The 19,947-nt window shown below is 39.3% G+C and overlaps 1 protein-coding gene across 1 annotated transcript in view; it reads right to left on the reverse strand.

Moving 5' to 3' along the window:
* Positions 1 to 8,458: 8,458 nt before the first annotated feature.
* LOC124795092 (facilitated trehalose transporter Tret1-like) overlaps positions 8,459 to 19,947 on the reverse strand; it is a 101,051-nt gene continuing 89,562 nt past the window's right edge. Inside the window, exon 5 of the mRNA XM_047258925.1 lies at positions 8,459 to 10,240. Within this exon, the coding sequence (XP_047114881.1) occupies positions 9,893 to 10,240 (348 nt within the window). The 3' untranslated portion in view covers positions 8,459 to 9,892. The remainder of the gene's footprint in view (positions 10,241 to 19,947) is intronic.

Here is a 19,947-nt window from a genome sequence, read left to right on the forward strand (position 1 = left end):
CCCCTGTATAGACTCTCTATATACTTCTTCCACCTTTCTGCTTTTCCTTCTTTGCTTAGAACTGAGTTTCCATCTGAGCTCTTGATATTCATGCAAGTGGTTCTCTTTTCTCCAAAGGACTCTTTAATTTTCCTGTAGGCAGTAAGGCAGTATCTATCTTACCCCTCGTGAGTTAAGTCTCTACATTCTTACATTTGTCCCCTAGCCATCCCTGCTTAGCCATTTTGCACTTCCTGTCGATTTCATTTTTGAGACGTTTGTATTCCTTTTTTGCCTGCTTCACTTACTGCATTTTTGTATTTTCTCCTTTCAGCAATTAAATTCAGTATCTCCTCTGTAACCCAAGGGTTTCTACTAGCCCTCGTCTTTTTACCTATTTGATCCTCTGCTGCCTTCACTATTTCATTCCTCCAACCTACCCATTCTCCTTCTACTGTATTTCTTTCCCTGTCAATTGTTCCCTTATGCTCTCCCTGAAACTCTGTACAACCTCCGATTCTTTCAGTTTATCCAGGTCCCATCTCCTTAAATTCCCACCTTTTTGCAGTTTCTTCAGTTTTAATATACAATTCATAACCAATAGATTGTGGTCAGAGTCCACATCTGCCCCTGGAAATGTCTTACAATTTAAAACCTGGTTCCTAAATCTCTGTCTTACCATTATATAATCTATTTGAAACCTTCTAGTATCTCCAGGGTTCTTCCATGTATACAACCTTCTTTCATGATTCTTGAACCAAGTGTTAGCTATGATTAAGTTATGCTCTGTACAAAATTCTACCAGGCGGCTTCCTCTTTCATTTCTTAGCCCCAATCCATATTCACCTACTACGTTTCCTTCTCTTCCTTTTACTACTGTCGAATTCCAATCGCCCATGACTATTTAATTTTCGTCTCCCTCCACTACCTGAATAATTTCTTTTATCTCATCATACATTTCATCAATTTCTTCATCATCTGCAGAGCTAGTTGGCATATAAACTTCTACTACTGTAGTAGGCGTGGGCATCGTGTCTATCTTGGCCACAATAATGCGTTCACTATGCTGTTTGTAGTAGCTTACCCGCACTCCTATTTTTTTTATTAATTATTAACTCTGCTCCTGCATTACCCCTATTAGATTTTGTATTTATAACCCTGTATTCACCTGACCAAAAGTCTTGTTCCTCCTGCCACCGAACTTCACTAATTCCCACTATATCTAACTTTAACCTATCCATTTCCCTTTTTAAATTTTCTAACCTACCTGCCCGATTAAGGGATCTGATATTCCACGCTCCGATCCGTAGAACGCCAGTTTTCTTCCTCCTGATAACGACGTCCTCTTGAGTAGTCCACGCCCGGGGATCCGAATGGGAGACTATTTTACCTCCGGAATATTTTACCCAAGAGGACGCCATCATCATTCAATTATACAGTAAAGCTGCATGCCCTCGGGAAAAATTACGGCTGTAGTTTCCCCTTGCTTTCAGCCGCTCGCTGTACCAAAACAGCAAGGCCGTTTTGGTTAGTGTTACAAGGCCAGATCAGTCATTCATCCAGACTGATGCCCCTGCAACTACTGAAAAGGCTGCTGAAACTCTTCAGGAACCACACGTTTGTCTGGCCTCTCAACAGATACCCCTCCGTTGTGATTGCACCTACGGTACGCCTATCTGTATCATTGAGGCATGCAAGCCTGCCGACCAACGGCAAGGTCCATGGTTCATGGGGAGGAAGTCAATGTTGTGTTATCTAATTAATAACGTTGTATTTCAGTGAATGGTACACTGTGATACATTTTTGATAGGTCTTTAGGAGAGGAAATGAATTACCGAATAAAAAATACATGGTGTCATTTAAAAAAGTGATACCGCTGTTCATATCTTTGTAAAAAACAAAGCTACAACGAAGGCAATCAGGCTGATTGATGTCTCCCTGACGGCTAAAGAACATTTGCTTGAAACAGTTTTATAATTTGCATCTGGACAAAAAGTTATTTAGGGTGGGCAAGATAAATGAGACACCCTGTATATTAATATATATGGCGCCTATGCTTATTAGTGTATTATTTAAAAATCTGAAGTAAATTGGTTTAGAACTTTCCGAGATTTATGTTAAAATTCGAAAGTTTAAGTAAGTAAGTTTGAAGTATATTGGTCACGAACTTTTCGAGATTTTTGATAGGGTTACGTGACACATGAGGTGACATATCAGTGATTATTTCATTCAGTAGGTGTTGTACCTAATAAAAGCATTTCTTTTGGGCTATAGTTGAGTACAATCCCTATATCTAATATTATAGCAATAAAGATTCATTATCTCACCATCTATTTTTGCTAGGGAGGTGCTAATTACAAACGCTGTTTCGACGTATGCAAAGGAAGAAAAACCAAGAAAAGTCATAATATTGACCCTGAATAATGAGCTGGAAACAAGAATAAATGATAAATAATAATTGATTTGTTTGTAACTATTTCTTCCGAGTGTTAGTTACGTAGTGCAAGGATGGTGAATTCTAAAATATAAAACGTACTTACTCTGACTGATGTTCGACTTTATGGCTTACTGATATGGGAAGGAATATTAAAGTTGTGTTTCTCGTCTGGGAAGAAATATTACAGATTCCCGATTTTGTATTGCTCAGTACAAGAAATACGGTGGGATACGGATGAGAGCGTGTGATATGTCTCGGAGTATGGGCATATCGCTAAACGGCGTTCGAAAAGTTACTCCCTAGAAGGAACTGTATCTGTGACCACAATGAGATGGTCTGATAGCTTCATTATGATGGCTGGAATGACTTCTTGTGAAATGATATGATGTGTTGTGGATGAGTGCGGAATGTGGCGAAAACAGGGACTGAAAATCGGTGCTACCGCTTAGTCCACCTTCCTTAAAACGCACTGAGCAGATCTCAGCATCTGGCAGTCCTATGGGAGAGATGGATTACCACAACACTGTTGCACGTCATCACTCCGTGAGACACTGAGGACAAAGTTAGGATTCAGACCAGGATATTTCAATACTGTTTTGAGATTATGCTGTTGCGCCTTCTTCCGTTGTTCGCCAAATTCTTATGCCGCCCTGAATGTGCTATTTCCGCATTACTGCAACATTTCGACTTGGCTATGATACAGAAGAACAACACGCGTTAATATCTCGACAGCGTATGAGTGCAGTTGCGACTGAGATTTTTGTACTCCGTAAAATCCATTCCAGTAAAATCTTCTTAGTTTTTGTTTATGGAGGTGATATACATGTTTTATTGATTTCTTTTTACTAAGGTTCAAATGAAATTTATATTAAATGTATTGTAACACTTTAAAGAAAAGATCGGTAAATTCATTCTGCAAAAATGATCTTCTGTCGAGCACCAATTCAAGATGCTTGACATAGAACGGTTCAGTTGATATTTTTACGCTATAGTTTAACGAGTAACACTTCCAGGTGGAATGACAACCTTCTATACGCCAACCTTGATACTGACATGTACCTTACAGAAAATCAGTCGAATTATTTTCTTCCAATTAACAATATTTTATTACATATCAAAATTACTAGCACAGTTGAAAAGACACAATAAATCAATACTAATCAATAGCGAAGCAGTTAAAACACGAAGTTTCTCAATGTAGCCAGTTAGTAAATAACATTGGTAACTGCCACATAATGGAAGAAACACAGAAATTCATGAAGTGCATAACTTATTAAATTTCGTGATTACCTTTACAAAAATTTATATCCTATTTTTGCACTACTAAATGAATTGAACAACAAAGAAAAAGTCACATCTTAATGAAAATAGTTATCGAAATACATTTTCGACGAGAAGACGCCAGATTCACTTTCTCGTCAAATTAGTTGTATTAGTTGTATTAGTTGTAATTACCGAAATTGTAAAAGTATGTTTTCGTTATTAATCATCGATACAACACTACTTTTTTATTAAATAAAACATCAATATCTGACCTATTTTAACACTAGTATTTTTTCCTAATAAACATGGTGTAACGAAATTACGTTATAGTTGATGCTTTGGTGCAGGACGTTTGCCAAAGACTTTAGTTATTTCTGACGCGAAACTTACTTTTGATGTGAATGTCCTGATAAGGAAATAAATTTCAAACGCTCTGTAATTGTACTTACTGCGCAACGGTGTCGAGGATTGTGCAATGAATTATGCCGAGTAGAGATTTGCCTACCAATGAATTAATGGAGATACACGCATAGCAGTTTACACTTTCTGTGGTTTTCGTTGACAAGCAGCGGAGAACATCAAACCTTGCTACACGAATTCCAGGACCGGGGAACACACTAGGCAAAGTTTCCATTTAGAAGAAACCAACGCAAAGAAAGATAAGTACTAATATTTCGATCTGGCTCCATTCATCTATCTTGCAGTAATGAAGTTTGAAGTTCCAACCTCACCGCATGCGAGAACACTCCCAAATTCCAGTGAAGAAATTTGAATGCTGTGTTTCAGTATGTAACCACGTCTGTAAATGAATGTTTAGTTGTTTATTTTAAGTAACGTCAATGAAAACATTGTGCTTGATGTGAAACAAGTTCTGTGTCAGTAGGCTAAATACCTAGTATTAATGTCTTTGTAATGGGTAAGGAGACAGTTGAAGAGTGGCGTAAAGAGAGTTTTAATGGAGAGCGTTAGCGAAAGGACGATCCCGCTTGGTGTGGGAATAAATTTTTTTCGAGTTAATTTCGTACTGTGACCTGTATGAAGCAGAAAAAGGAACGATTACGAGAAGTGGTTAAATTGAAGCATTTTGGAGGATTAGAAATGAACGTTACGAAGAAGTTGTCGGAGATGATATAATGGCTTCACGTTATAATGACTCAATTAACTTCTCCACAGAACATTAGGTTTCTAAAGTATTGGACGGAGGAAGGTGTATTACGAGAAAGAAGAAAAACAATAAACTGAAGTTGCCGCAGAAGGAACATAGAACACAATAGAAGAAAAGGAGACATCGTAAGAAAGACGGCATTTGCGTTCTCTTGCAGACAATTAATAACTTCTCAGACTTTCATCGATAATACGTGGACTTGGTAGTCAGATATTACGTTATCCTGAAGAAGTTAACTACCCAGACCCTTTTGGTAATGTGTGGATGGAGGGAGTGAAGACTGGGTGCGAACTCTTATTTGTGGGCCTAAATGAAGACGTGCATATTAACATTTGTTAAGTGCCTGGACTGTGATTTAGCAGTGAGAGAATTTGTAAAACTTGTTATCTGCATAGCACATTGAGCTATATTATGTTTGTAAGAGCATCGCATGTACTCGAGAATGGAAACTTTGAATTAATTGACGCCACGCCACTTGGAATATATAATCGCATTGTTGTCAGTTGCCACCTGTAATAGTTGTGTGTGTGTTCTACGAAATAACTCACTACATCCCGTCCAGATACATCACCTGAAATGATTTAAAGTATTTCTTGCCGCCGACCAGTGTTCCAAAGTTATATTCTTGATTTGAAGAAATTTTCGATTAACTTATTTAATTTCTCGAGACGGGACGTCGCCATATTAATTGTTAGAGCGGAGTATTGGTCCAGAGATCCTCTCGCCAGCAGCTGAAGACAATGGAAGCTCGACAGCGCAAGATACAGAACTTTTTGATTTAATACTTTTGTCCTCGAATCAAAATAAACAGACTGCCAGTACACAGCCAGTGGTCTTTCTACGATAGGGATGTCGAACTCTAGCTGTCTGAATGTGCCGGCCAAAGAAGCTCGTATTTCGTTTCTTGCCTAATTACAATATGGTTACCACGAAATTTCATGAGAACATAAAATGAAAATACTTTTCGGTTCTGTTTTCACATCAGTCTATTACATCGCATATTGATATAATGTTCAAATACAGAAAGAAGTAAAGAGTTGTTTATCATGTAAAGACCGATGAAAACGTTTAAGGTTAACTATAACATGGCGGATAATGCAGATGACAAGAATCTGCCGCACATTCAGACGACTAGATTGTAGAGTGTTTCATGCACTGAGGTCTAAGATCTACATCCACATAGCATAGAGATCACTTACACAGCTATACGAACGCTATAGAACTGCAAAGAAGCTTTCAGCTCGGTTGATAAAAACATTCTGAAGGGCAAAATTTTAAATATAGTGAGCAATTTATCAACAACAGAAATATTCGTGTGTTACAGTAAAAACCAAACTCTTGGTTGCAGCTAGATAAAGTATGGTTGCTCGAGTGAAACTTAAATCTGTGGGATTATCACTTTGCGATGAGTTTCAAAAAAGTACATTAAATTCAGTAAGCAGTGTAAGACTTATCCACAGGACTACATATTCTGTGCAAATACGTTACAATAATCAAAGACAGTGCAACATTAACATTATTCGGCATATCACAGTAGATGTGGACACTAACTTGTTAAATGTATGAAATAGTCAATCATCATCGTAGTTCATTGCTGTTTATTTTATGTTCTGTTTGTCTCGTTGGTATGTATGAGACTGTGTGTGTGTGTGTGTGTGTGTGTGTGTGTGTGTGTGTTTTCGACTCCGATGCAGTGCGGTTTCAAGGAAGGCTGCTTATCAGTTTCTATTGTGTGTAGATTGCTTTTGCGAGAGCAGAGTAATAACGATTTTTGTTGACGGTAGTAGTATACAATTATCATTAAAATAGTATCTCCACAGGTAAACAGTCAAATCACAGTTTACAGCAAAGACAGTGCTACAGTAGTTTGATATAGGAACAGCTCAAACACAGAGTTCGTTTCTGGGTGAACGATAGCCAGCAGTTAAGAGATACAGAGCACATGTATTTACGTCAGAATTGTTTTACATTTACTTTTCTTCCCATTCTAACTATCTCTTTTCATTTAACTAATTTTGCGGGGCGTCCATACTTACTGCATAAAGGAACCATTTGGAACTGTCTATCTGAAATGGGTTATCCATTTCTAAAAAATCCTCTCTGAACAATGGAATCACTACTTCGTTGTCACTGAATACTTTACTTTGTAATAATGGGTGGCAGTCAAACTGGCTGCGTAGATATGATACAGTTAAATATCTATTGAAAAATAACGACGATGCTCTCTTCTGAATCAGTACTGAGGGTAAATGCTCCTATAAGTTTTATGAAAAAAAGTCCGTCGACTGTTCGTATGCTGATTTTTTCAGGTTTTTATACCCGGTACGTGTTTCAGAACGAAATCTCCATCACCTGGGTCTCACCAAGATCTGCTGAAGAAGTCGAACTTGAGGGATGGACGTTATTTTTCCAAGTTGAAGAATTTCATCAGGGACCACCCAGTGAAGAAGATTCCGGCAATGTGCAGGTATTTCATAAAGCTCTTGATTTTTAACTAATGCTCACGTTTTTTCGTTTGTATAACAATATGACACCGCTCGTATGTGCTGCTTCACTATATCACGAAGAAAAGCCCCAACTGAGGGTTGGAAACTCTGCTAAAGGAGCTTTCACTCCAAAATAAGGATCGGAAATGAAAACCTAAAAAATCGAGATACAGACAATGGACGGAGTTTCATTCACAAAATATGTATTTTTCATTATATTTGTATGCCATGTACATCAATTAAAGAGTCGTTAAAATGTTCCTAGTCTAGAAAAAAATAGCTCTGTTTCTCATGTCACATACTGATTTGTGGTACTTATTAAGGAACATTTGCAGTTTGCAATGCTTGAAGGCAGCCTGTGCCCTAGTTGTACTGTAATCGACAGCGACCATGGCGTGACTCAGGTAAGGTTTCAGCACTCACCAGTTTTATAGTCGTTATTATACCTCGTCAGAGAGAAAAATTTCTAGATTCAGGTTCTAATGCTTCAGATATCTACATAGCTCCCATCCCCTCCCCCCTCCCGATTAGAATGCACATAACGTTCATACAACCGTGTGACAATGTCAGAAAAATATTTCTTTGGAATGTTGTTCAACTCGAGAGTCAGATTGGCCTGAATGTCGGTTATGTCGGCAAAGCGTTGACCCTTCATGTGAATTTCTGCACTTTTCGTTTTGTGGTAGGTTCATGTTGATAACACTAACTCTAGGCACTCACCTGTGTTTTTTTCCAGGGGAGAATTTTCAGCGTTTCGCATTTCAATCAGGACGCAGAAAGCATCCGTGCGTCGTTTTTGTTCAGTAGTCAAGGAGTGCACGACAAACTTTGTACACAATTTTCTTTTCTTCTGGAGAATGTTTTGTTCACTCGATTTAGAGAATTTGCTACATTGCGATTTGTCACACAGTGCCGCCACACTTGCACTGTTTAACACTGCCTGCTCGCAATTGTCTGGTCGAATACGCGTCTGTTGCTCACAGTTGCTGGTTTAAGGTGCCAACGTAGTTACTGCACTGACGTCGCTTATACACCAGAAATAAAACCAGTCTCGTAACTTTTTGGACGGACAGCGTAAATTTTGGGATGCTGGTTGAGGTAAATGAAAAACTGGAGTACAACACTGAATAATAATGCGGAAGTCTCTTTTAATTTAATAATTTAACACAATTAAATACTATCACATTGGTAACAGTTTTAAGGAACTTTCACAATGAATCGAAGTCTTGCGTTTCTAACGAAATCTTCAGGCCTGTGGCGAGACGTATTGTTGACTTGGAGACTCGTGGCTAGTGTTGTACTATGGTCGCTGTGCTGGATTTTCCGTCAGTGTAACACAGGGCGGTATCACTGTTGTACTTAAGAGAACTGCTTATAAAACAGTTCTGCAGGAATCCCTTTATTGAAATCAGCGTGAAGTAATCAGGATATGCAGTGAGTGCGCTGTATTCCTCGACTCACTTATAAGATTCATAACACGACTCTTAGTTTTGTTGAACACTCATGATTTTTAGTTTCTATCAGCCGTTATGCAATAAAAACTTAAAAATTATTAAAGCCGATCTCTTTAATAAGAAGCGTGTAATGGAAAACAGTAAGAAATCTGCAACATTGGTAGGAGAAGTGTTCAGTTCGATTTTCAGATTTTAATTGAAATACCAAATTTTAGTTCCATTTCTGTCCAGTGTTTTCAACTTCTAGTTCATATTTAATTTCTGTAGAAATGGCTAAATACTCAACAAAATTCGGCTCACAGTAGTCAAGGTGGAGAATCAGGATGAAACAAGTTGCACGTGAGATGTGGATCCCAAAAGCCCACCCAGTGGTAATTTATAAGATACGCCGACGCTCTGTTTTTTTTCTTTCATAAACTACATGACTAGAAACTACTACATTTACAAGGTTTTCTCGGCGTCATGGCTTATTCGAATCATCAGGACGCCAGAAACAATTGGAGCTAGTAGAGGCTGTATTTGTTATCTTTATTTGTTATCAAGGTCTTGGAAGAGAGAAAATTTCTAAGGAATCAGCACAACAGAAGAAAAGAACGGGTAATTTAATTTGTTCCGCTCATACAACGAACCGAACGCACGTCCTCTATTTATGTCTGAGTAAATGTGGTAGACACGTCGCAACTGAATCCTACGAGGTATGTCCACATACAATGCATTGTAAATGAGGTTCCCATCCATTATACGGAGCCCAGCTTTGTGTATAACGAAGTACACATGTTGTCCAGTTCGCAGTTGGCTGGATTAATCGAAATGATGCCACAGGCCTGCAGACTGTCCTTCCTGGTGACGAGGAAGATATCAGCCGAGGAAGTTGCAAAAATTCTTTGTTTTTAGTCAGGCAACTGACGTAGTAGCACCTTGGGAAGCGTAATGTTGAATGCAGTGGGTCGAAGAGATGGCGATAGTCGTTCAGTCAACATGGATACACTTGAAATCTCGAGCTCATCCAAGAGCGATCAGCACAATACACAACACCGAGGGTGTCGCATGGTACACCATAATCGTGTATGGGTTAGCAGCGTCCATCCTCTGCGTCTCCGTGTGTGGGCTACACCTTGATCTTCTGCATCTCCTCTGCCGTGGCGGGCACGTCGTCAGTGCGGCCGGGTTTGAGCCCCGCTATCTCGAGTGCCACCTCCTCTGGGTGCCTGCCCTTGGTCTCGGGAACAAGCTGCCACACGAACACCATTCCCCCCAAGCAGATGGTGGCGAACATCCAGAAGGAGTAGTACAGGTCAAAATAGGTATACATGAGGTGGTAGGTTTTGAGTGTGGCGAACGCCGATCCGCAGTTGACGATGGACAACACCGACATGGCGACGCCCTTGACACGCGGCCTGAACACCTCGCCGCACACAGTCCATATGAGGGCTCCTGGGCCCAATGTGTTGAAGATCTGTGGGCATACGATATGGCATTATAAGTACAACATTTATCGTTCTCGGTATGCCGAATAACACAATATTTCATTGCATTTGAAATTTGATATTGTTATAGTACTCGTAAGTAATAGCAAAACATCATTGCTTCTTCACTACGAACTTTCAACCTATACTGTTTTTGTTCTGGGAAACTTTAAACCTAACCTTTGCCATCGATAATAATAACGTTTTATCCTGTTTCCGACGGTCAATATCTCAATCTTTATGGGGGGATGAAGACAGGTTTTAGCTAATACTGTGTGTATAGATGTGTATTATCTCCTTTGAGAGTGCTACACTTTACGTTATGAAATAGTGTGTATAGAGACATGCAGGGTGTACGGCGTCTGGAGTACAGAAATGAATGGGCAGCGTAGGACTAGTTTCTTACATTATAAAATAACTTCTTGGCAAATATGAATTATGCAAGCCAGTTTAGGCGACACCTGGACCATTTTATTCATATTCAAAAATTTTTGTTCACGTTTAAATCCAAAACAATAATTCGGCACATTTTCTCTCTCTCTGTGCCGGATCCAACCATCACTTCAGCATAAAAGCTGTTTGTTCTGGTTAGAGATGGTGACAAAAAAAGCTTGTCAAACTGTGGCCAATTGGCAATCTCTATGAAGGTTGCCAGAGGGATACTATTTACAAAGCCGCCCATATTGTCGCAATAAATCATGCAGTTCATTTTTCAATAGAGCTCGCCGTATAAACATTGCTCATGGCGATAGATTACAATCATTTTATCTACCTTCTTGTCTAAGAGCCAGTACTCAACTTCACGCTAAGGTAATAAACATGAAACTTCCATGTGCAGCATATAAAGAGGAGACTGGAAAGGTAAGGAAACTAGTTAATAGAGTAAATGAATATCTCAAAAAGTGATTGCTTGCAGTTTTATGTATATACATTGAATTCATAGACACAGGTCGTAAATCATTCGTAAGGGATAAGGTTATCTGTTTATTTTTTCTTTCTCTGTATGGTGCAGCTACTAAACAGAGTACTTCAGATACGTTTTGTTTACAGAAAGTTGAAAAGTTCTGAACCATAGCAACTTATGAGCTGTTTCAGAAAAAATATCAGACAGTAGGTTTTTGCATTTGTAGAGCTTCAATGGTTTAGTTAACACTGGAGGATTTAAATTTCCTTCTGTAGCTTCAGATCAAACTTTCTATGAAAGAAGTTACAGAAACGGTGAGAGAGACATAGACAGATCAAATAAAACAGTGACACATCCTCAGTTCTTACAGTTTTGGAAAAATAATTTCAGCGTCATAGACTTAGGCTATTACATAAGCTTGGAATTTTGTGTAGCATCACTTTTCACACTTATGATGGAGGCTACATCTAGGGGTATGGACTTCACCGAAAATAAATGCGTTGGGGACCCAATCTTACGGATCAGGGGTCTCTCCAAACATTTTCGCTTAACGGCCACACTTGCTCTTCTATTAAGTCCTAAGGCCAAGAAATGTTCAAATGTGTGTGGATTCCTAAGGGACCAAACTGCTGAGGTCTTCGGTGAGACATACATACTACTTAAACTAACTTATGCTAAGAACAACACACACATTCATGCCCGAGGGAGGAATCGAACATCCGGTGGGAGGGGCCGCGCAACCCGTAACATAGCGCTTCAAACCGCGCGGTCACTCCGCGTGGCCAAGGCCAAGACCTAACTACAGTGGGTCCAAGTTTTCTTGTGGCCTGATACCCTGGCACGGCTCAGAACTCGTCTGTAGAGCTCAGAATTTTTTGTGACCCTTACCACTACTGCCTGTCGTTATGAACTGACACCACAGTATACATTACCCAGTGAACTGCTTATTGTTTGACCTTGAGCTGTGGCCTTAAGTTAATTTTATATACATTGCTATAATTAAATGCCACTCGTGAAGGTAGTTGTAAAGTGCTTCCACGAACCTTGTTACTTCCGCGCTTCATTAACATCACAGCAAGTGTTCAGAACTTAGCGCGAGCTGCATATGGTGTCAGCACTGCGGGATGCTTTCCCACCGCAACATTCCTCGCCACGAGGCGGCAATAGCGGTTACTCTTTCATTCCCTGCGATCACCGTTAGTATGGCTCAGGAAAAGTTAGACAGACTATACTTCATTGTACCAACATACTGTAGTGTTGAATTACGCGCAAATTTTCGTTTGAGGACAACACCGTGATTGAGGTGAGGTGAGTGGTTACAAAATAATGATAATAATATAATAAAATTAAAAAAAATGCTAATACATTTGTCCCACTGGTGCTTCCACTGTTCGAAACATTTTTTTCTCGACTTCTTCAGTGTTGTCAAATCGGTGTCCTTTTAGGCCAGTTCTTATGCGTGGAATTAAGAAAAAGTCGCACAGAGCTAGGTCAGGAGAGTAAAGTGCGTGGAGCAGCGGAACCATGGCATTTTTAGCCAAAAAGTGTTAACAGAGATGGTTGTGTGTGCAGGTGCGTTGTCATGGTGGAGGAGCCAGTCACCTGTCTGCCACAAATCTGGTCTTTTTTGATGGACACTGTTGCACAATCTTTTTAAAACTTCAAAATAAAGGGTTTGATTGAAGGTCTAACCTGGAGGAACAAACTTTGAATGAACTACGCCCTTGGCATCAAAAAAGCAAATCAGTATTGTTTTCATGTTTGGTTTGGCGACATTTCTTTGGACGGGGTGACGATGACGTCTTCCATTGGCTTTGACTACCGGCCGCTGTTACCGAGCGGTTCTAGCCGCTTCAGGCCGGACTCGCACTGCTGCTACGGTCGCAGGTTCTAATCCTGCCTCAGGCATGGATGTGTGTGATGTCCATAGGTTAGTTAGGTTTAAGTAGTTCTAAGTCTAGGGGACTGATGACCTCATATGTTAAGTCCCATAGTGGTTAGAGCCATTTGAACCATATTTTTTTTGGCTTTGACTGTTGCTTCACCAGAAATTGTGGATAAGTTTCAAGCTGTTGTTTCAAAACATGACATGTTTCATCTCGACGGTCCTTTTGACTGTCAATCAGAATCCGAGGAACAAACTTGGCAGCAACCCTTTTCATTCCCAAATCTTCCGTTAAAATTCGCTGAATCGATCTCCAAGATAACAAGCCAATCTCTGACAGTTGATCAATTGACTGTCGACTGTCTGTGAGCATAATCTCTCGAATTTTTTCAATATTTTCGGTCATTCGGGCAGTTGATGGACGTCCAGAACGAGGTTTGTCGTCAATCAACATGGCGCCTGTTTCAAATCGAGCAGACCACTCGTACACTTGACTTTTTCCCATACAGTCATCTTGGTAAGCTGTTTCCAACACTGACACGGTTTCAGCATCATTTTGAAGGAGTAGAAAACAAAATTTCACAGCTGCACGTTGTTCACCTAAACTTTCCATCATAAAAAAATGGAACAAGAACAAAACAGTTCTAGCAAAAACAATCACACCATATGAACAGAACAACACAGTTGGACAACACAGGCGACACTGAACTGACAATGAGTTGTACTATACACGCGTGGCGGCAGAAATGCGCACTACACAAGCTCCGCCCACGGCAATGTTATTCCGATTTTTTTTGGTAACCATCGTATCTACGGCTCAGGGAGCGGGGGTGAATTTCACTTCGCGATTTCTGTTGGTAATTACGGGAAAGCGTCCAGGTAATTTCATTGCTACGGTGATAGCCGATGCGTGTACTGCACTTTACGTATTGTTGCGACTACTTCTGGCAATGCTAAATGTATAGCAGTGAGACCTTTCGGAGGTTAGAGAAATCAATTGCAGTAATACAGCACCAACTTGAGGTTGGTGGCATCTGAAAAGCAAAATATGTTGGGACTAGCCTGCTTTGTGACTACAGTTTCTTGGTGAAGAAACAGTGTTTAAATTAATTAAAATTGCCTTAAAGATAAATCCAACGCAATTCTTTACCCAGGACCCTTGCGTTTAATACTATTAATTGCTACATCCCTTTTGTGTGGATTTGTGTAAATATAGAAAAGAAACGGAAGATAGTGAGTGCATAAATTTTAAAGAGCGATGGGGACATCACTGTTCCGCAGCTGAGTGAGTAGAAAGGTGTATAATTTGTATTGGAAGAATATCAGTAACCAGAGAATATTTACAATATAAAACATCATTATAGGACTAAACATTCTCAGAGTTATTCCAAATTTACCGGAAGCCAAGGGTTAGATATATATATACACCTTTGAAATGAAGTTTAAAAACTCAGCAAATGTTGGTTAAGAAAGTAAATGTTAAACCAGAAGTAGCAACTCGCGCTAGCTTTCACTTGGCTCACTCAATAGCAAAACATTGATAATCATTTACTGACGCCAAATTAATACAGGACTGTATGACTGCACCAGTTGAAGCAGTGCCCGCAAAGAACTAATTTATTTAAAAATATCAGTTTGTCAGCAAATACAGCAAACATGGTTGCTTGAAGAGAAAATGTTATTGCTGAAAATATATTGACTCAACTGTCTCAGAAAATTTGATATTTAAGAGTGGCTCTATTTAGCTCTGTAAGAGTCAACAGATGTTTCAGACACTGCGCAGGCGTTAATTTTTATTCGAGAGATAAACAAAAAATATGAAGTGTATGAAGATCTTCTTGAAGTTCGTAGCATTCGTGGAGAAGAAATTTTTAAAGGAATGGAAAATGCTATTCAGAAAAACAAATTTCAGTGGAAAAATTTAAGGTGCATCACAACTGATGGTAGTAAAAAACAAGTGTGGTAGAAATAAAGAAACAGAAAGCGACGGTGGATCAAAGCCATGAATTGTACATTGCATCATTCATCAACAGTCTTTTTGCAGAAACTTCTTGGATATGTCAGAAGTTTGAAAGCTAACTCATGTCAGCTGTTAATTAAACAAAACCACAATATTCCAACCTCACCAATCCCGCGCTTGTATTGAAGAGACTGAAGACAATGGCGTAGCTGTGGAAAAGCTCTGAAGCGATGCTTTTGTAAGTAGACAGTTTAGGTTTTTATGTTGGTAACGTCACCTAGTGCTCTGTATGAAAATCACTGGCTGTGCTGTGTGCAGTCTGTGGCTAGTGGGCATTGTTGAAATAGTCTCTATTGTAGTGTTGGGCAGTTGGCTATTAACAGCGCGTAGCGTTGCGCAGTTGGAGGTGAGCCGCCAGCAGTGGTGGATGTGGGGAGAGAGATGGTGGAGTTTTGAGAGCGGATGATCTGGACGTGTGTCCATCAAAGACAGTAAATTTGTAAGACTGGATGTCATGAACTGCTATATATATTATGACTTTTGACCACTATTAAGGTAAATACATTGTTCTCCATCAAAATCTGTCATTTACTAACTATGCCTATCAGTAGTTAGTGCCTTCAGTAGTTTGAATCTTTTATTTAGCTGGCAGTAGTGGCGCTCGCTGTATTGCAGTAGCTTGAGTAACGAAGATTTTTGTGAGGTAAGTGATTTGTGAAAGGTATAGGTTAATGTTAGTCAGGGCCATTCTTTTACAGGGATTATTGAAAGTCAGATTGCGTTACGCTAAAAATATTGTGTTTCAGTTAAGTGTTGATCAGAATAGGTAAAGAGCAAAATGTCTGAGTACGTTCAGTTCTGCTCAGCTGTTTGAAAATCAAATATCTAACGGGAGGTTTCACTTTCAGCTCCAAACACTAATCGAAATTTTCTTGCATGAAAGGAATCGTTCTCTGGCTGAGACAAAAGAATGAGTTCTTATTGAGGTCATTTTATACAGATTTAACTGAAAATGCCAATGACCTTAACTTAAAATTACAAGGAAAGAACCAGCTACTGCATGATTTGTGCACTCATACTAAATACTTTCTTCAAAACATTATTTTGTTTGAGTCTCAACAAAACAAAAAATATTTTATGCATTTCAATACACGCCAAACTTTTAGTCAGCAACCAGAGACTCCATTTCCTTTATATTTCGCAGCTGAAGGTTTGAGTACTTCAAAAATAAATTCCCAGTCTCTTTTAACAGATTTTGATGTAATTGCAAACGGTATTGACATTTTGCAAAATCCTTTTATAGCCGATACAGAAACTATTGCCCCAGAATTTCTTAGAAATGGCAGATTTACAAGGTAGCGATGTTTATAAAGATAAATATTAATATTTCTCATTGCGGAAATTTTGTAAGAGTCTTCCACTGACACCGTTTGAGGTTCATAATTTTGCTCTTAGCTTTTTTCACTTTCGGCACTGTGTATCTCTGTGAAATAACGTTCCCCAAAATGGAATATACAAAAGTTTCTGCAAATCTAAACTAACTGATGAGCATTTGAGGTCACTGCTGATAATTTCCACCAGTAAACTTGATCAACAACTCTAAACAATTGTATGTGAGAAGTTACAATTACATAATTCTAATTAATTATAATTACAGTGCCTGATTTCGTTATGTGAATTGCCTATGTATGTCACTAAGGTAAATTTTCAGGAAATTTCATATAATTAATTGTGGTTAAAATGTTCAGCTGCATTGTATATGCTAGTTAATGTGTACCTTAATTGGTCATAAAATAAAGAGAACTGATTGTTTTACGTTTGTTTGATGATCGTAATTTGTTCCTGAATCTTACTCGTAATTGACACTCGTTAAGTGAAACACTTTTTTCGGTAGGAATCAATGTAGAATGGGTAAATGCGCTTCGTTCCGATAAAATAGGTACTCAAACAGATTTATGATACAATATTGTCATCTTTTATTTATAGCGCACTACATGTTATTTTAGAAGAAAGTTGTCTAAAGATATTTGTTTATGCCTGTGCTTCAAAATTAGTAGAAAATAAGAGATGTATCATTACTGTTAATGGAATTCGTAACGTGCGTAGCTACTGCCCTGTGGGCATCTATGAATTCGTGTTAGCTAACGACAACAAATCAAAATTGGAATTCATAAGCAGATACTGCTAAGTAAAGAAGGAAAGATCTTGTGACATCGTTGCAGTGAATCTACAACATCGGCGCGGAAGCCCTGGCAGTGGTTTGGCTGACAACAATTGCAGCGTGAGGCGCATTGCGAGCAGTACAGCTAACTGAGTACAGCATTGTTGGAGCCTCTACCTTAAAGAGCAATAGTTTACAGGAGAACACTTGACTAATACAGTGTTCATTTACAGTGGCCAAAGGGACCGATTCACGCCAGGAAGTGGTGTCTGAAATAGTTATAAAAGACTGAAAAGAATAACACTAAACTGTCTTCATGCGAAGCTTCGTTCGTTAAAAAATAAAAAAAAATCGGTGAGCCGGATATCATGGATATCCGATCCGTCACCGCGGACCGGATTGATGGTGCTTGCGGGCCGGTGTTGACCCGCGGGATGCAGTTTGGAGACCGCTGTGATAGATAACCCTTCAAGTGTCAGTCACAACTCACTGTTCAGAGCGTGGTTCAAGGAGTGCAGTCTTCTTTGTGTCATCCCATATGCGTCCAGTGAGACAGAGATCTTGTGTTACGGTGGATCGCTCAACACACGTCTATAATATTTCTGAAGCCATTCCAACAATATCCAGAACCCATAGCGTGACACATTAGTGAAGATATGGATAGTTCGAGAAGTGCTGTTGACGTAAAAATGGATGAATGTTATTGGAAAATGAATTCTCGTATAATTTTCCAGTGGGTCGTGATGGCAGACAGATGACCCATTTTATCATCGGCCAACTTTTTCCTCATGAGAATAGCACCACCACCCGTCCTAAAGGTGTGTTATCGGCAAGCAGAATTCATCGTGTGGAAGATAATAAAAATTATGACAGAAAAAATCGAAACAGGTTATATATAAATTATGATAGCCCTGTAACTCAACCTGGACAACGCAAACAAAGTGATGATATTGTATTAAGTGCGGTTATCACCAACCAAAACGCAATTATTATCCAGCTTACTACGACAATCAAAGCATGCTTGAGAAAGAGCAGACGACTGTGCAAAGAATGCATACTCCCACTGTGTTCACTATTAGATGTAACCTAATCCAGAACTAAACAAAAAAATAAATGCCGTGTGACTAGGGCCTCCCGTCGGGTAGACCGTTCGCGGAGTGCAAGTCTTTCGATTTGACGCCACTTCGGCAACTTGCGCGTCGATGGGGATGAAATGCGGATGATTAGGACAACAAAACACCCAGTCCCTGAGCAGAGAAAATCTCCGACCGAGCCGGGAATCGAACCCGGGCCCATAGGATTGACATTATGTCGCGCTTACCACTCAGCTACCGGGGACAGACAATCCAGAACTAGGAAAGCATGAAATTTGTCACACATCCTGTTTTACACGTGACAATATGGGCATTACTGTCTTAAAGGAAGAGATTATTAAGGCAATTGCAAATTATGACTGAAGAAATTATAATGCCATTTATAGAAGTTTTTACTTGCGAAGGACATGATGCTGGTTTGTTAGACTAAACACTAATCCTCCAGCAAAATTTTCTTTTCTGTGATGAAAAATGACGAAGTGAAGCAGCCAGAAGATATGGTCGGATGTCAAATTTAAAAGAACGCAAAATCCCCAAGATTGGCAAAGTTTTACAGAAGTTCGAAATATAGCGCGTACTTCAATGCGATATGCTTTTAATAATTTGCACAACGAAATTCTGTCTCGAAATCTGGCAGAAAACCCAAAGATTCTGGTCATACATAAAGAACTCCAGTGGCGATAACAACGATGAAGTCACTGATGACAGTGCCACTAAAGCAGAGTTATTAAACACGGTTTTCCGAAACTCCTTCACCAAAGAAGATGAAGTAAATATTCCTGAATTCCAATCAAGAACAACTACCAAGATGAGAAACATAGAAGTAGATATCCTCGGCGTAACGAAGCAGCTTAAATCAATAAAGGCAAGGTCTCCGGTCCAGATATATACCAGTCAGGTTCCTCTCAGAGTATGCTGATAAAATAGCCTCATATTTAGCAATTATATACAACCACTCACTCACAGAAAGATCCGTACCTAAAGACTGGAAAATTGCTCAAGTTACACCAGTACCCAAAAATGGAAGTAGGAGTAATCCGCTGAATTACAGGCCTATATCACTAACGTCGATTTGTAGTAGGGGTTTAGGACATATACTGTATTCGAACATTATGAAGTACATCGAAGAAAACGATTTACTGTAAAATAGTCAGCACTGGTGCAGAAAATGTTCTTGTGAAACAACAAGCTCTCTATACTCATGAAGTAATAAGTGCTATCGACAGGGGATATCAAACTGATTCCATATTTTTAGATTTCCAGAAGGCTTTCGACACCGTTCCTCACAAGGGTCTTCTAACCAAACTGCGCGCCTACGGAGTATCGTCTCAGTTGTGCTACTGGATTCGTGATTTACTGCCAGAAACTTCACAGTTCGTAGTAACAGACGGAAAGTCATCGAGTAAAACATCCGGCGTTCCCCAAGGAAGTGTTATAGACCGTCTGTCGTTCCTGATCTATATTAACGACATAGACAATCTGAGTAGCCGTCTTAGATTGTTTGCAGATGATGCTGTCATTTACCGTCTTGTAAAGCCATCAGATGATCAAAACGACTTGCAAAATGATTTAGATAAGATATCTGTATGATGTAAAAAGTGGCAATTGACCCTGAATAAAGAAAAGTGTGAAGTTGTTCACACGAGTACTAAAAGAAATCAGCTAAATTTCGATTACGCGATAAGTCACACAA

This window comes from Schistocerca piceifrons, chromosome 4 (genome assembly GCF_021461385.2).
Source record: "Schistocerca piceifrons isolate TAMUIC-IGC-003096 chromosome 4, iqSchPice1.1, whole genome shotgun sequence".
Lineage (NCBI taxonomy): Eukaryota > Metazoa > Arthropoda > Insecta > Orthoptera > Acrididae > Schistocerca > Schistocerca piceifrons.